Below are 19162 nucleotides of genomic sequence, written 5' to 3' on the forward strand. Positions count from 1 at the left end.
AAATGAAATAAACCATGGAGAAAGAAAAATGACAAACTGATGGATGTCAGTGTTACTGCCTGCTGCTCCTGAATAAAGATTTTTTTTAAAATGACAGTAATGGCTTAGTTAGCTACAGAACATAAATGTAGAACAGCTGTAACATGAGGTAATATCAATGGATTTTACCAAATAAGTGAACAAGTATGTGGGGAAAAAGTAATGCAAGAGTAAAAAGAGACGATGCAAGAGTTAAAGTGAGTGAATAGAGATGCACAGGGAATTGGTGAAATATAAGTTAATTAGGAATCAAATTTAGGTGACTACTACTCAAGTTATTGGTGGAACATGGAAAGCGAAAGGGGACAAGGCAGTTTTAATAAATATTTAAAATGTTTAAATAAAATTTAATGGAGAAAAGTCAGTAGGCTCGGGATAATTACCTAACAGGTCACCCACTCTGTGATTTTCTATTATATGAAATGGTTATATGTAACATTTAGCAGACAAGAAAACAGTCAATCATGGTGAACTGTGCAGCATTTGGATGCTCCAACCGGTCTGAGAGGCTTCTCAGGATTTCCGAGGGACCCAGAATGGAGGAAGAGGTGGCTTGTAACGGTCGGCAGGAAGGATTTTAATATAGCTGCATGAATAAACAACAATAAGAAACTGTGTGAGGTACGTTATGTCTACAGAGGTGACAGAGCAATATCTTTTTATTAATTTTTAATACATTTTCACTAAACTAAGTCATATTGAACATCAAATTATATGAATCTATGAATAACAATGCATTTGATCAGTACACTGAAATAAATAACATAAGACCCTGACCACACTTATTCAAACTAAACAAAAAAGCTGGGAGGTCATGGGGTAAAAGGACAATATCTATAACATACAAAGGCAAAATACATTTAAACAAGAACTTATCGTATTGAACAGACATAATTATTTTAATGCAGGACGTCCGACAGTATGTACATGCATTTTCGTGACTTATTAGACTGATATTGCATCGACTTACCTTTGAAAACCAATGGAATGCATTGGCAATGACCGCAGTCTGATCCGGTGTTTGGAACTATTTAATATCTACAGTAACCTGTCATTTTTTGTACAGGGAAGTAATTAGAGTGTCGCAACTCTGAGTAATATTGAAGGTTCTGGTTATGGCTCCTTAAAGTTTTATGTTTTCCCATCAAGCATGGTATCCACTTACTATTACATGCAACATCCAATCTGCACCACACTGAACATGTTTCACTCCAGCTCCATCCTGACCACATTTACATGTCCAGATGTTGTCAATGCCATAGCCCCGACCCCTGGCAACTAGTGACTAGTTTTAAACCATAAATGACCTGCATTTATTAAAAAAAAACATTACTATGCTGCCTCATTTCAATCACTTATGATTGCAAACAGCTTATAATGGCCTTCAGACTGAGGTGCAGCACTGACTGTGGCAGAGGGGATGGACAGGTAATGCTGCACGCATCTGCATGCATATGTGTGGCTGCAATAAATCACTCAAATTTTATCCGATCACCATCAAACTTACAGTGATCAGTCGGTGACTCACATGATCATTTCCTCTCTAGGTCATAAAGCTGCCCACTTACAACAGGAAGTAGCTTTTTTGCCTTGTCATGCCTTCCTCCTCAATGATTAACCCCACACACTTTAAAGTGCTTCACAACATGTCTAACCTTTTTATAATACCACAGTACAAAACTCAAGTTCCTTCACCAAATGGCAAATATTAGTATGACGCTATGAAACAGGAAGTCCCTGTAACTGACACACAGTAACTTTGATCTTTACTAAACCTAGCATGGTTGAAGAGACCCAGGCCACGAACTAAGTTTTATTCCAATAGTCTAAGTAGATTCAAAAGTGGCTCTTTAGCACCCTCCTGCAATATTTCATTCAGTCAGCCCTACCTACTACATTCACCAACAAAGATGAAATTTAGTACACACGTACAACTTGTCAAAACCTACAAAAAGCCTCAAATCCTTCGACATGAAAAAGGAAGTTGCTGTAAATCTGGACTCAGTTGATCAAAGCAGGTGATATTTTCCAGTTTTCATTGAACATATTTGCACATGAATACCTACCCAAAGTCAGAGCGCCACCTAGTGGCCACATGGAGTTACCCTGGGGTAAAATTCCCTCTCCCATTTGTGTGACTTTAATACGCATCAGAAACAAGGTCATGAATGCTGAAGATGTCATCACTGGGCACACTGAGGCACCACTGATTCTGTGGGGGAGATGATGACCACCTAATGTGGAAAACTCCTGAACGAGTGAGATCTCTCACTCTCTTCAGGCAAGCGTGAGAGAGTCTTAGCGGGGAGGTTGCCGGAGGACGTGATGGCTGTTTTTTTGTTGTTTGTAGAACAAATATTTTATTTCTTTACAACCTATTTAATGTTTTGAAAGGATTATGCAGAAAAAACTGAAACATTGGTTTTTAAGTGAAACGCTGTTTTCATTATTGGTAGTTTTGTTCAAAAAGTTCAGATTATTGCAATATATAAAAATAAATTTGGCAATTAAAAACATATTTAGTCATTCACACTGATCATTTAGGAGAAATGAACAAAAACATATATGTTTATATATACACAGTAGCTCAAAAGCCAAACAATGCCAACAATCTTTTCTTTTTTAGCCCCAGTGATGAAGAAAGGAAACTTGCTTTGTTTTTTCTTTGGTTTTTTCTAATTATTATTTTTATGGCTCTGTGTAATATTATCAATTTTACTCAACTGTCATTCTTTGAATTGCAATTAAACGTATATCAGTTCAATTATCTACCAAGTTGTTTGTGTACAGTCTCCATCCAAGTACAGGTTTTTACAGGTGCAGCTTTGTGTTGTCTGCTGGCTTTCCTCACTGTGAGCAGCATAAGATAAAAACATCATATCTGGCTCTGTTTCTTTGCCTTATCGTTAAGCTGTGGACAGTCAGTGACAGTACGTGGACTTCCAGCTGTCTTGTCACTGTGAAAACAGGAAAGCTGAAAAGAAAAAGGTGATCACGCCGTGCAGGAAGAGATTGAGTTGCACACACAAATACACCACACACACTGTATGCAGGATGATGTAACTCAAAAGAGATCTGGTATTTTTTATTATAATGCAGTTAACTGCAAGGTATCAGGAAGGCTCTTAGTATCAGTACACTGATAATATACATTATTAATAGATTATTTATGTAGGGGCTTGTCATTCCCAGACAAAAATCACAATGTTTTCTAAAAATAATTCTTCAAACACTATGTCAAATGTATGATCAGTGGACAATGTTATTGTCTAAAACTGACTCCAGAGAGACAAACTGGTGCTAATGTGTCCAGTAACATCCACGTCCCCTTTAGAAGATAATGAATAAGGCGGCGAGCACCACCTGCTCAGTCACAGAATTATTTGTGGTTGATAATCTCTGTGAATGAAAGATGGATGGATTTTAAACCCTGATGGGATTCAAAGTTGCTTGATTGCTTGATCAACATTTCGCATGCAGCACTGTATTTCTGCTGGTTCGTTTGTCAGCAGGAATGTTGTGCATTCCAGCTGGGCGGCCTGAATCAAACACGATGCTTTTAGCCACATCCACAAATCTCAGCAATTTTTCTCCCACAGGAAACGTCAGCCTCTATTCAGACTTGCAGTCTTCTAGCTTTTAATCTTGCCTTCCTCCCTTTTTTCCCCCACTTCTCTGATCCACTCACCCACATCATTCATCCACCACTTTTTTTCTTATTTATTTCTTTTACAAAAGCTCTCATTCCCCCACTCAGTCAGTACGTTACACTCCATTCCTCCATTTCTTAGTTTGTTTGGTGCTCAGCTTTCTAACCTTGCTACCGCTGCCACACACAGTGTACACCTCTGCTCTCTCACCCAGTCAATTTTTTTCCATTTAATATCTGAACTGAACCTTCAAAGATGATTAGACGGCAGTTAATGTTGGAAGTGAGTCCTCCAAGCTCAGAAAACCTACCCAAGAGCTCGATTACATCTCTGTAATTACCGAGAATGGCCTCAGTTACAGACATACAGTGTCATCGAGTTTAAATGTGATAGTTAGGATGTTCAGACTGCAGTAGGAACCTGTCACTTCTGAAACCCTTTATTTCCAAGCAGGGACAGCTGAGACTAAATCCATGAAACAGTTCGTTATTGAAGCCTGTTTCAATGTAAAGTCAGACGTGCATTTTGGAGAAGATACATACTCTAATAAAATTCTGTCCAAAAAATGGACTCTTGAAAAAAGCAAGTGCAAAGACAAATAATACTTTATTAAAACTTCAATGATTGTTACGGGCGGGGGACTAGAGACATACATACATGCAGTACAGAAGATGTTTGCACACACCAGGAAGCAACAATCCTAACATGTAGTATACTAAAATCACGGGGAGAAAGTCAGCTAAAAGACTCTACGAAGCATTCACATCCAAACCAAATACAGTTCAAACCCAAAGCAAATATATGGGAATGTAAGGAAACCATGAGAACACAACTGTCCACTTTAGAGCTTCTGCTAATTTCTCTTCTTCAAGCAAACCACACTAACCAGGAGTCATGTGAAAGCAGAGACTCTGCTGATTACAAAGATGTCTGTCTCATCACTGTGGGACAAAACTCTGGGAGCTAGCAGTGAGAATCAGAAATTGTGTCTTATTTTTTTATGTTTTGTGGTAATTTTATTATTATTATTATTCCAGCTCTAAAAACTCTGCTGTGTTCTCCTACGACTGCCTTTGTTTGAAATAAATCATGAAGGTCCTGCTGGTTTTCATGGAGATGAAGGAGGTTTTATAGTGAAGTATTTACTCTTTCTGTCCTGAGCTGTCTTGGGTTTCACGTCTTTCTGGTCCTCATGGTGTTTCTGAGGGTAATTTTAGGAACTATTCCTGGATTCTCCTGAATCTGAATATTCATAGAAATGTCCATCATCATCATCAACCAATGGCTTCATGAGATATTTACCTCTACTAAAACATCTGGAAAACTGCTCGGGTTAATTTGTTTAGCATCTACTTTTGTACAGCTCCTCATCAGATATTACTTCACTCATTCCTAGATGAACTGGACCACTTCCTGTCTGGTTTTCACTGAAAGTAATGTGGTTTTCTTTTAGGAGGAGATAACATTTACTTGTTCTACTATATTCCAGGTGAATTTACTCTGTGACACAGTAACACATATCCTGATTCTGACACTTCTGTAGTAATCTCACTTGTCTGAGCTTTCTGAGACCAAGATTAAACATACAGCCTGTGTAGTTGTGAAGATATACTTCATTTATTTTTTGGTATGTCATTTCAGACAGAAGGAAGAAAAAACAGATTAAGTTATCAGACTCCAAATCTACCCAACATAAGGCCTTTTTTATATGCTGTTGTACATTTTATTATTTTTTTCTTTTCTGAATGGAAAAGGTTTTGTAACTACTTCCAGTGTGGATATGTTCATGTGAACGCAAAAAGCTGGAAACTTAGCGGGAAATCTTATCTTAAAAAACATGCTCTTCATAACGCCTCAACACAACAGAGCAACCAGGCTTTAAATGTAGAAATGTAAAGCTTTGAAACCTCCCAACATTTTTTTTTTTTTTTTTTTTTGGTGTGGAATTTGATAATCAGCAGCAATCTGCAACTTCTTGCTATTTTCTTTTCACTGCCTCTAAAAGAACAAACAAGTTAAAAAACATCAGCGTGATGGATGAAATCAAGATGTTATTATTATTATTTTTTTTCACCAGAATGATCTTTAAAAAGTTGTGAGAATTGTAAAAACCGAAAGCAGCCTTTAATCAGAAAAAGCCACAGCAACACACCTGCTGCTAATTACTGAGCGTGAGCATGGAAGCTCATCTGGGTTACATAGACACTGTACACTCGTTATAAGACACACTCCAGCCGTGGCTCATGATGGGGAATAACAGAAAAGAGGAGCGGTGCTGTGTTTGAGTGACAGGTGTCCTTTATCCTACACCTACTCAAACACCAGCAAAGCATATTGAACACCGACTGCTGAGCTCTGCTGATGGCACACAAATCCTCAACACAGCTAATTACCTTTTTAAATGTCTTTCAAACAGCAAGAACGTGTTTCTCCCTACATTATCAAGATAGCTGGCATTTATTCTGAGCTGTGAAAATTAAATTTGAAGTCTAGCTTTGCTGGCGTTGCCTTCAACAGGTCATTCCACTTTGTCTTTGCTCTTAAGGCAAAAAGTGAAATCGTTTCCTGTAGACTCATATGGGGATGGGTGTATTTTGACTTGTGCTGAAATGCCTCCAAAAATGTACCTTAAGAATTTTTCACTTAATAAAGAGGAAATATGCATTTTCCTCTTTCTGGTTCTGGTAGAAATCTACACCTGCACCAAGAGCAAGATGGAAACTAGAGGGACATTTCTGGCACCAAGGACAGGGAGTATTACATAATTCAAATGGTCCTTGATCTTAGCCAAAAACAGTCACTTGCTCAAGATTATCACAGAGTAAGAGTTGATATGTTCCTGCATTTACATGTACATTTATTGTTACAACTTATTCAGAATGCAGGAGATGACGTGATCCCATCCTCCTGTGCTGGCTTCTTGTTTCAGCATCCGGGTTGAGAGCTTGTCTAGTTTTTATTTTAAATAGTATGGCTCCATCATACTTGTCAAAGCTGCTCCACTAACATGCACCAGTTAGAGCTCTGAGGTCTTCAACCCAGCTGCTCCAGGAGGTTTCATATAACAGGCTGAAAACCAGGACTGACGGTGCTTTTCAGGAGGCTGCTCCTAAGCTGTGGAACAGTCAGCCTCTTCGCATTAGCGCTGCTCCGAGACTCTCAGGTTTAAAGTATCTATTTACATGTCATCTACGATGAGAATCTACTGTTCCACAACGTCCCAGCGGTGTCCTTTTTTCAGGGATCTCAAGCTCCAGTCCTAGAGGACAACTGTCCTGCAGGTTTTAGATGTTTTCCTTTCCCAACACACTTGATTAGATTGATCCTAGAGCTTGTTGACAAGTTCTGCACAATGACTCATTAGTTTAAGTCATGTGTGTTGAAGCGGGGAAGCATCTTGGGGGAAGCCCTTGATAGTTGGAGTTAGAGATCCCCTGCTCTATCGAAGTGAGATCTGGTGGCTTTGCATAGTTACCACGTACCTTGGTTTGAACCAGTGGTTATCTGACTCCCTGTTACCTTTTTATAGTTTCCAACCAGTCTGCCCATTCTTATCTGACATCAACAAGACAATTTGGGCCAAACAACTGCTGCTCATAGTATATTTTCTCTTCTTCAGACCATTCTCTGTAAACCCTAGAGATGGTTGTGTGTGAAAATCCAAGAAGATCAACAGTTTCCGAAATAAGCCACAACCATGCCACTTTCAAAGTGACTTAAATCCCCCGTCTTCCTCATTCTGATGCTCAGTTTGAACCACATAACTATATACATAACACACACACACACATACACACACACACACACACACACACATCTTTTTTTTTTCCTTTTTGAACTGAATCAAAGATTTCATTAAAAACAAATAATTGAGTTGGCAGAGCCTCTTGGCAGTAAAAGTGTGAATAGCTAAGCAGATTAGTTGTATATTACTATGATTATATAATAATTGAAGACTTTGGGAGATCATGTATTTTAACTCCTCGTCGCCTTGTCTGGATTAGTTTGGTGACACAGGAGCAAATATGAGGTCAATTAAAGCAGTGCTCTGAATTTATGTAGCTCCGTTATCATAAAGTTAAGTCAATATTTATAAGCATGAGCATCTCACCAGAGGCAAAACTCTTTCCTGATGTCATCAAAATGCACAGCCTGGAGCCGTTCCATAGACACTGAATGAGATGCTGCATTAATGGGTTCATAAAATGTTTGTTTGAGTTGTTACACCCAAATGAGCTTTTAATTACAGCTCTGCTTTCTGAAGTGAGGCAGAAAATGTGGCCTCGTCTGTGTAAAATCACCCTTGTTACTGCCAGTGCTACAGTCAGCGTTTTCATCTCCCGCAGTTCCTGCTCTATTAAAGACTGCATCCCTTTAAGATCACTGATTAAAGGAGTAATTAACTTTTTCCACTGGTGGAAACTGTAATAAATATTCCATAAGATTAGACGTGGGTGGTAATGAGTCACATTTACTCAGATAAAAAAAATATACTCAAGTATTTTCTCTTAGTACTTGTTTTGTTTCAGTGCTGAATCCTTTTTCTTAATAAAGTGGATTTTTTTTTTTCAAGAAAAACAATACTTTGATTTATTACATTTGGGTAGAATTATACACCACATTTATTTAATATGTTTTGCATTTTACTTATTACTTTGTGCATTCATGCATATTCTTATGATCCCAGATGTGCTGCTGCTCCGTTGCACCCTCATATCGTTCATAACAGAATGATGGTTGAGGCCAGAGTGGGAGATTTAGATGAGCAGAGCATTCATGGTCCCACTGTTTCTTTTTTACCATTGTGGGCTTTAAAGCAGCAGTCTGCAGCTCAGGATGCTGGGTTAGGTTACCACAGAGAACAATGCTATAACTGAAATGGCAGAAAAACAGGTGTGCTTTGTGTTAATGCTAAAGCTTAATTGGTGTACTGTGTACTGTTAATACTAGATACTTCACTGCTGCTTTAACTAAGACAGACACTTAGCCTTCTATCCCTGATGACCATGAATGAGCCACCTGACATTGAACAATAACTGCATTAAAAAAAAGTCAGACTCTCTTTGTCTCATTACCTGATTTGGTTCAGTTAAGCTCTTTTTGACAAGGTCTGTTTTTTCTGCTTCCTATCTTAAATTACTTATAATAAATTAAGTTTACTGTATCTTCATACGTACAAGGGCTGTATGTATAATCTTGGTCTCTGAAAGCTGAAACATGTGAGAATCCGTGTTACTGTGTCAGAGAGTAAATTCACCTGGAATGTTTATCTCCTCCTAAAAGAAACCTGCAGTACCTTTATTGAAAACCAGATATTAGAAGTGAACCTGAGCAGTTTTCCAGGTGCTGTAATAGCGGTGTTACGCAGGTAAATATCTCAGGAGGACCTAAGCCAATGCTGATGATGGACACCTCTATCAGTGGTCAGTCAGGAGGATCCAGGGATAGCCCCACATTCACCTTAGAAACACCATGAGGATCCAGAAAGAAGTGAACCCAAGATAGTCTATGATAGGAAGAGTGAATACTTCCCTATAAAACCTCATTCATCTCTATGGAAACCAGGAGGCCCTTCATGATTTATTTCAAACAAAGACAGGATAACAGGAGAACACATTAGTTTTTAGAACTGGAATAAAAGATTTTACCACAAAACAGCAAAAGTAAGACATGATTTCTGATTCTCACTGCTAGCTCCCAGAGTTTAGTCCCACAGTGATGAGACAGACATCTTTGTAATCAGCAGAGTCTCTGCTTTCACATGACTCCTGGTTTGTGTTGTTTGCTTGAAGAAGAGAAATTAACAGAAGCTCTAAAGTGGACAGTGCTGTTCTCATGGTTTCCTTACATTACCATATAATTGCTTTGGGTTTGAATTATGTTTGTTCAGATGCCAGTGCTTTAGTGCTTTAGGAATTCTGCTTAATGGAAAATATAAATTTCCCACTCCACTGGGGCAATAACAAAATCACCTAATAAAATCTAACATTGTTTATCTGAATCATTCTCTTCTAAATAGTATTTTCTTTGTTTTTCTTCCCCTCTTTCCTTAAACTCCCTCGTGTATCCTGACTTTATCTTTACAGATGTCCTCCTGGTCACATGATTCGTGCAAATGGAACCAGGAAATCCTGTGTTTACACCCTGTGTGCCACGCGGCCTTGCCACCGTGGGACATGCGTGGCCCAGTCACCCTCCAAGTTCACCTGCCACTGCCCAGAGGGCTACAGGGGGCGGCACTGCGAAACAACACTGGCAATTTACAGGGAGGACGTGGGCCTGAGCTTCAGCTCCCTCTTTGCCATCTGCATCTGCTTCATGGCCTTACTGGGTAGATATTACTACCAGTGCATGCTACATGTATTTGTTATTTCATCCATTCTAAGTGTTTTTATAGTTATATATAAAAGACTTTTACATTTAGGAATTTAGTGATTTTATAAGTCACATCAACAGCCTCTCACCACTCTTCACCCTGTAAGCCTTCCAGTTTGTTTGTAAGAGCTTTTCTTTTTTTTTTTCTATTACAAGTTTCGTCAACCTGCAGATTAGAAAACAGCTGAACAACATTGACTCATTCTCATGAGGGTCTTCTTTGATTTACAGTTTTGATTAGTGTGAGGGACAATGTACAGTTTGTGCTGGTGTTTCTGTCTTGCCTGGGGATGAAGAGCGTCTCGTAATCGCAGAGCCCAAGGATGTTCGGTATTTTAGTTGTGGAGTTGTCAGTGTCTGAAGAGGAGGATGTTTTTTTTTTTAGTTCAGATATTTAAAACATATCCTGAATCTTAAAGGGTTAAACAAGTACCATTAGACAGCTGATAAATCCAGGCTTGATGTTCAGTACAAGTCATCAGATGATCAGTTTCTCAGGTGTTATCTTTTATAGGCACAAATGTTTGTGAAATGGACATTTTTTTAATGTTTTAATGCTTAATTTTTTTTGTGAACCACTAACAATTTTCTTAATTTGCAGATCAAACTATTGTTCTTTAGAGCATAATTTTAACCTTTAAAACTCTGTAAGATCACCGGTGCCTCCGAGCGCTATCAGTTTCTCAGGAATGGTAGTTTGTGGGGAAAAATGTGAGGATAGCTTACCCTTTAGGTGATCTGAGGAAGTTTTCGTGGCATTTATGTCCCTTCCAGAAGGTTTACAATCCAGCCGCAATGTGTAGCATTGATTCACGTCTAACTGATTCCAGCCTTACTGAAGCACCACCAGATTATCACTGATCCTCCTCCATATTTAACAGATGTTGGAGCCACTGTGGCTTGCAGGCCTTTTTAGGTCTCCGTCTAACTAGAAGACAACTAGATGTTGGGCTCCAGGGTTCTATGGTCCAGTTCCTTTGGTCTTTTTCAAACTTCTCTCTGATGAAGACTTTTGTCTGGCTTTTTGTGACGTAAGTTCTTCAGCAGTCTGTTTCCAAATGTTCTTGTTGCACTTCACCTCAGCCTCAGTTTACCACCGTGCTGTTGGCCTTCAGTTCTTCAGTGATGACTTTGCTGACATCCCATTCAGCCCATTCTCCTTCTATAGCTTTGTTGTCCTCATAAAAAAGAATGAGATGTGCTAGTGTAGGAACTTAATACTCAGAGATGCTGATTTAAGAATAAATTGCGATGGTCTCTTATTTATATTTGCAGAGCTGAATTTATCTTCAAGTCTGATTCTTAATTAACACAGGATGAAGTCTCCCTTAATTATCACATCTAACTTTATATTCTGGTGTTATCATAGATGTGTGTAGTTACCAAGGTTAACAGATACTGGAGTTTATATTTTAGGAGCTGATAAGTGCAACATGACAATGTGTGAAAGTCTGGTACAGCTCTTAGGTCCTTATTTCATTTCATTTTCACACTCACAAACACATGTCAGCGGTTTGTTTCCACATTTTTCTGATAATGTTTTGGATGTTTCTGTGATAATTAGTGATTTGGTTTTTGAGTGTGTGTTGTGTGTTTTACGAGGAACAATAGTTAATGTGCTCACTCTGAGACCTGACAACATTCAACTTTCGAAGCAGATGTGATGATGCACGGGGCATCTGTCGGGAGGGAGCGGCACGGTAATGACTGCTGCCAGGAAAGAACCTTAATGAAAAAGAAACAAGGAAAATAATTTGCCTTGTCGATATATGTGTGGAGGGTATGTTGTAATTAGCCTTCGGTGTCAGATACTAAGCCTGTTGGCTGTAGTTCATCCAGCCCAGTTTTAAAGAGAAAACTTTAAAGCGAAGCAAAGCAACTTTATTTATATAACACATTTCATGCTCTAAGGCAATTCAAAGTGCTTCACAGAAATAAGAAAAACAATAAAATCTATCCATTCATTCATTGTCCGCCGCTTATCCGGAGTCAGGTCGCGGGGGCAGCTGCCTAAACTGGGAAACCCAGACTTCCCTCTCCCCGGCCACATTCACCAGCTCATCCAGGGGGATCCCGAGGCGTTCCCAGGCCAGCCAAGATTTTGTCCTTCCAGCGTGTTCTGGGTCTTCCCCAGGGCCTCTTTCCGGTGAGACATGCCCGGAACACCTCACAACGGAGGCGTCCAGGAGGCATCCTGACCAGATGTCCGAGCCACCTCATCTGGCTGCTCTTGATGCGGAGGAGCAGCGACTCTACTCTGAGCACCTCCCAGATCACCGAGCTTCTCACCCTATCTCTAAGGGAGAGCCCGGCCACCCTGTGGAGAAAACTCATGTTGTGTTGCTTTAAGTCATTTGCTGAGTTTACCCTCACAAATGACAGAAAATTAGCAGAGAGCTCTTTGTCATGACACCAAAACATTTTAAATCTGTACAAGTATGAAGAGGTCTTAGTGGTTCTCAGCCTCGTCCACTTCATGGCAGAATTACATTTTAATGTTTTGTAACACTGTATTTTATACCAAATTGTCCTTTTTTCCTAAACATGAAATAATTTATTCTATCAGTAAGCTAGAACAAGCGTAGGAAATGGAAAAAAAAAAACAATTGTCTCACGTGGGACTTACAGTTGTAACCATTTCTAATTAGAAAGACTTAATTAGACAATAAATAAATTAAAAACAACAGACTTTCACTGGAGTCAGACTGGAGAACAAACGTTCACCAACTTAATTCACCATGACCCTTCACCCTCTGTGTCATATGTTGCACTCATGCATACTGATTTTAAAGCGAACTTTATTCCTCTTCTCTAGATTATAAAGTAGTTCATCCAGAAATTAATTCAGATATTTTAAACCTTATATGAAGCATTATTCCAAAAATTACATCAAAACCTAAATGGAAAGAAGTTTAGAAGTTTAAAAGATGCTCTTTTCTTACACTTAAGCATTCATTAAGTATAATTATTGTGTTTACAGCAGAGGATATTTAGCAGACATATTAAATAACTTTTTTTTTTTTAAGTAATGGTTGCACATGTCTGTTATGGAATAAGGGCGTATTTAAATGTATTGTCTTGTAGCTTTGACAATGCTCAGTATTTGGGAACAAATAATTCGTTCTCACTCTGATGAAGTAAGAATTTTTCCCTGTTGGAAAACACTTGGAATTTCTGAGGTCTTTACAGCACGAAGTTCATTTTTACACCAGTTTCTCATCAGCTCCTTGTATGAGATCAATAAGACCTCGATTCAAAGCCCATCCTTATAATTTACACTTTCATTTTCATTTCCAAGATACGTACGCATGGACTGTTTGCGTATTGCACATCCATTATTTCACCGATCACTGTGTCTGTTTTCCCAGAGTGTCATTCATTTGTGACATTCCCAGAATATGTGCACATGCTTTGTCGTTTCTGTTTAGCCTTTATTTTAGGTGTGATTGAAGAGCAGGCTAATTTTTTCCAGGCAAATATTCTCCTTTTTATTGAGTTTTGTTTTTTTTTTTTCTTCTTTTTTGGTTGTGATTCACATATGCTAAGCCATTCTTCAGTTGTATTTTCAGCATTCACCCCCCTCTCCCATTTAGTCACAATGTAGATAAAAGCAAGGTTTATAGTCTGTAGACTCTGGCACAAAGCCGAGATTGCTTAGAAATTCCCCCATTGTATATCTGAATAAGACATTAAGCACTCCATTTATGGTTTTTGTGCTGGTATTTTCTTCTGAAAGTAATCCCCCAATTGGAGATGTTTCAAGAATCCTCATTGTTTAATTCATGTTTTCCTTTCAGGTCTGAAACACTTTGTATTTTCATTATCTAACATCCTTGTTGTTTTCCATGTTTGAAGTTTGATCAATCCAGTTAATGTGTTTTAGAAATATATGTTGTCTTTATTATGGATAGTTGTCTGCTGATACAGTAGATATACACTCACCGGCTACTTTGTCAGGTAAACTTGTTCAACTGTTTAAGACAAATCAGCAAATCAGCCAATCACATGGCAACAACTCAATGCATTTGTCATGTAGACATGGTGAAGATGACTCTGTGAAGTTCAAACTGAGTACCAGAATGAGAGAAAAAAGGGGATTTATATGACTTATGTGGCATGGTTGTTGGTCTGAATGTTTGCTGGAATTTTCACACACAACCATCTCTAGGGTTTACAGAGAATGACCTGAAAAAGGGAAAATATCCAGTGAGCAGCAGCTGCCTGGACCAGAATGTCTTGTTGTCAGAGGTTAGAGGAGAATGGGCCGACTGGTTAGAGATGATAGAAAGGCAGCAGGAAGTTAAATAAGCACTGGTTCCAACCAAGGTCTGCAGGATAGCATCTCTGAACACACAACACGTCCAACCTTGAATCAGCTGGACTACAGCAGCAGAAGACCACACCGGGTGCCTCCTGTCAGCTAAGAACAGGAAACTGAGGGTACAATTCACACAGACTCCACCACTGAACAATAGAAGATGGAGAAACATTGCTGGTCTGATGAGTCTCCTTTTCAGGCTCAGAACTGGGTGGAAACATCATAAAAACATGGATCCATCCCATCTTGGATCAACAACTCAGGCTGCTGGTGGTGTAATGGTGTGGGGATATCAACTGAGCATGGTCCAAACCCTGTTTCAACCAAAAGGTCCAGCCTTGATCTCTGTTTCCGCAGCCTGTTAAACCCTTACTAGGTAGGCACCTTATAAGCCGGATGCAGCAGCTACATTATAGTGCAACACCTTCCTTGAATTTTAAGTGGTAAAGTGTAAATGGACTGTACTTAAATGGAGCTTTTCTAGTCATACGTTGATCTTTTTTGCTTTTACACTACGTCACATTCACCCAATCTCTCTCACACACAGCACTTCTATTGTTATTATAGTAAGTGCTTTTTTACTGTCACACACACTCAAACACCAATAGACACATCGGAAAGCAACATGGGGTTCAGTGTCTTGCCCAAGGACATTTGGGCCTATAGAGTGGGAAGCCGAGTCGATCCACTGATCTCCCGATTAGTAGACAATGCAATTCAGAAACAGAGGAGGAGAATGGTGGACATCCAGCAGCTTTTGGTCTTTCTTCTTGTTATGGGGCTTTAACTAACAAAAAAAAAAATCCTCTTTATATTTAAACATGAAGCTGTTGCTACTCTGGCACATGACATTCTGGCAACCTTCCCAGTTTTTACCAATGGAAACACTCCCTAAAAAATGTATCCCGTTCCGACCTGGACCCATTGGTGGAAACAGGGCTTTTAACACTAGCCTGCCTGAGTATTGTGGCTGACCATGTTCATTTCTTTATGACCACAGCGTAGCATCTTCTGATGGCTGCTTCCAACAGGATAGTGCACCATGTCACAAAGCTCAGATCATCTCCGCCTGCTTTCTAGAACATGATAATGAGTTCACTGGACTCCAACGGCCTCCACAGTCACCAGATCTCAGTCTAATAAAGCAGCGTTGGGATGTGGTGGAACGGGAGATTTGGTTTGAGCTCCTCTTAATTTAAAGAATCCGATAATGAACTGAAAATACGATTATTTTATGACAGTTCATCATTCTTCATCGCTGCATCAGAAAATGTTGGTAAGAATTGGAGGTTAGAAGATTTATAGCTGATAAACTTCTGGTATAACTGTAGCAGGACTACTTCTTGTGTGTGGGCGGATAAACTGGAACACACTGTTTTGCTGCTGTTGAAATCCACATTTTTCTGTATGCTTGCCTTTCTGCGTTCCTTGTTGAATATTCAACTACCTGTACGTTTAGCTCTGTATTCCTATTCCTCAAGGACCCTCTGCAGAGAAAGTGCCTTGGGCACAGTCAAACACAGAGAACTGTCAGAACAGTGGCATGTTCTTGCTGCTTAATTGAGGACAATGCAACAAAAGAGTAAAGAGCAGAATGAAACAACAGATCAGAGGGCTGCAAAATAAAACAGAGCACTTAACAATACCAAAGAAAACAGTAGAGAGCAAACAATATAACAAAGCAGAGGATGCATGCTTCAGAGAAAGATGGTGTCAGTGTCACACTGCTGCTCGTCTTGTCTGCTTGTCTCATTGGTATTTCAGAGGACACCTCCTTCCCACTCTGGGATGAGGCAGAGTTCAAATGATCATTTCTTCCTCTGTATTTTTCACCTCCACATCTCTCCTTTCCAATTTGGCTACAGGCTCATATTAAATGCAACATCCAGCCTTGATCCTGGTGAAGCTCAGTTCTGTTTTAAGTGTTAATTACTTGATTTGTAGGCGTACAAGGTGCTGTTTACTCAAACCTGCAGAAATTGAGATCAATGCTCCAGGGGCTCTGGTGGTAATTTCAATCGGTAGAGCATTCTGCGCTCGATTGGTCAAGCATCTCCCCCTCTGAAATTTAAGTAGGGGTGAGAGACTTTTTTTTAACACCTTCATCAAATATTGCTTGTGCAGACACTAAATGTTTGGATAAGAAGAACGAAAGAAGGACAGCAACTCTTGAAGAAAACAGATCTTTTGAGAAGGATATAATTGGTGAAGATTAAAGACATGTTCTGTGGTAAAAGAAAAAATCCCCTAGTTTCTTAGCTTCATCAGATCAAGTTTGTCAGCTGTGTGATGGTGATGGTTTCCTGCTAAATTTTTTCATGGATATTTTAATATTTAGCTTTTGTTTGGGATTGGCACACCGGGTGCTTTTCAATCTTCAATATATACTATTTAGATTAGCGTGCAGAGCATTCTGAAAGTGTTCACACCCCCTTTTAGTGTTTCATTTATTTTTTCCTCATCAATCTACATTCAGTACCAATAATAACAGCACAAACATATAAATTGTTACACAGCTGTTAGAAAAATGACTAACTGAAATATCACTTTGTGGCTAAAACAACCGTGAGTCGTCTTTGAAATGTTGCAACGAGCTTGTAGACACACCTGGATTTGGAGGTTTTCTGCCACTCTTCCCTGCAGATCCTCTGTGGCTGACAAAAGCAACCACAGTATGGCATTTAAGGTCCTTTAAAAAAGCCATGTCTTGTCTTCAAAACTTTCCATCCTTTTCACCACTGTCAACACTGTAACCTTATTTCTGGTCAAACTAGTCCCTAAACTGTGCCTAGTGCTTACTCACATACTGCAGATTGTAAATGCCGAGCATTAATTTATGAGGACACACACTGAGGACTGGCTTCCGTCACACAATACAGCCCAGATAAGTGGAAGGCTGCAGTGATTGTTGTCCTTCTGGATCTCCCCCACCAGCATTCACGCACCGGATCTCTTAAGTTCAGCCACTGTGATCTTTGTCTTCTTGTTTACCTCTCTCACTGAGGCTTTTCTGGGTTGCTCATTTTGGCCAGGCAACCAGCTCTAAGAACCATCCTAGTTACCCCAAACTTCTTCCATGGGAGAGTTATGGAGGCTAACTGGGAACATTATGAACAGAAGAATTTGAATAATTGTGTTAACAGCATTGCAAATAGTAAAAAATTGAAAGGGGTCTGAATACTTTCCAAATGCACTCTCTTCCAATTTAACATATTTATTTTAAAAATTTGAACATTTGCCTTGTTGGTGCTCACTGGTTTCATGTCGGAGATTATCTGAATGAGGCGCTGAATCAGGCTTAAAGACGGCAGTTTCTCTGGGTTTTTAAAGACATTTCATCTCCCTTACTTGGTGGTGACTTCTAGGAGCTGTTTTTTCTTTCCAGGAGACTGTGGTTACAGCACACAGCTGCAGGAGATAAATGTGTTAACATCATGAGAAAAGCTCACTGAAATACAGCCTGTCACATTTTGCAGTTTTTTCCACAGAGGTGTGATATTTAGGTGGAGCAGTGTGTGGTGTAAATATAACTTACCAAGTGGACAGATCACTGATGTCATCTGCATCGTCGCAACATTTAATTACAGCCATCAGTCATAACATAAAAACTGCCGACCGGTAAGGTGAGCAGTGCTGCTCATTTTGTTATGATGCATTTACTCGGGAAAACATGCATACTTCGACACTTGACAGCTATCTAAACATTTTCACAGACCAGTCATATCTGCCCCTTGACAGCAGCACTCCCCACGGTGGCCTGGTCACCCTCTCCCCTCCAGGAGAAGATTCGGGACACTCAGAGTAAAAACACACTCAAGAGCAGCTTGTACACCCAAGCTGTTAAATGCATCCCTCCCCCACCAAAACACACATCTACCACCCCACTGTCTGAATAACCACCTACACCTGCAGTGCAATATTTATTGATATTCATGTGCTAGTTATTCACACTCTTATTATTAAAGTGTGACCCCCGCCAGCACAACTTAGGCCTGACGTGCACCCCAGCGCAGCACGGTTACTCGGACGTACTCCCCAGTGATTAGTGAGTTTGTGACTACATGTTTCGGGATTGCTGGATCTTCTGGCTAAATTTGTGCAATAACCACCATTTTTAAAAACGACTCTGCACCATGTCGGCCACCATTGTTGTTCTAAACAGGAAATGCTTGCCGGAACTGAAGTCATGTCCTGCTGCCACCTTCAGATTTGTAAGGGAAATTGCAACACAACGACGTAACCCTGTGCTCGAGTGCGAAAGCACATTTCGCCAGCCCTGCTGTACGCAAGTATAAATCCAACTTAAGCAGAACTAGTTTGCTCAATGACAATGTATTTGGGTCAGAAGTTCATCAGGATGGTGTTTTTGTTTCTCAGAATCTCCAACCACATTTATTGAAATTGTTGATCTTGTTTCCAGATTCCTGATTTGACAAAAGCCCAGTTCAGCTATCCACAAGTGTTTTTAATCTTACATTAATTATATCTGCCTAATTGGGCATCCCGACCGGAAGCCGGAGCCGTCTCATCATGCTCCTCTGGATGTGGAGGAGCGGCTCTACTCTGAGCTCCTCCTGGATGACAGAGCTTCTCACCCTAGTTCTAAGGGAGAGCCCGACCACCCTGCAAAAGAAACTCATTTCAACCACATGTATTTGCAACCTTGTTCTTTTGGTCACTACCCACAGTGACCATAGATGAGGGCAGGAACGTAGATCAGCCTGTAAATCAAGAACTTTGCCTTTCGGCTCAGCTCCTACAACAGACCTCTGCATCACTG

The 19162-nt window shown here is 39.8% G+C and overlaps 1 protein-coding gene across 1 annotated transcript in view; it reads left to right on the top strand.

Annotated features, from left to right (window-relative positions):
• Positions 1-19162, top strand: part of si:ch211-186j3.6 (neural-cadherin) — a 384844-nt gene that overhangs the window by 349078 nt on the left and 16604 nt on the right. Inside the window, exon 35 of the mRNA XM_041985518.1 lies at positions 9776-10020. Within this exon, the coding sequence (XP_041841452.1) occupies positions 9776-10020 (245 nt within the window). The remainder of the gene's footprint in view (positions 1-9775; positions 10021-19162) is intronic.

Source organism: Melanotaenia boesemani, chromosome 1 (genome assembly GCF_017639745.1).
Source record: "Melanotaenia boesemani isolate fMelBoe1 chromosome 1, fMelBoe1.pri, whole genome shotgun sequence".
Classification (NCBI taxonomy): Eukaryota; Metazoa; Chordata; class Actinopteri; order Atheriniformes; family Melanotaeniidae; genus Melanotaenia; species Melanotaenia boesemani.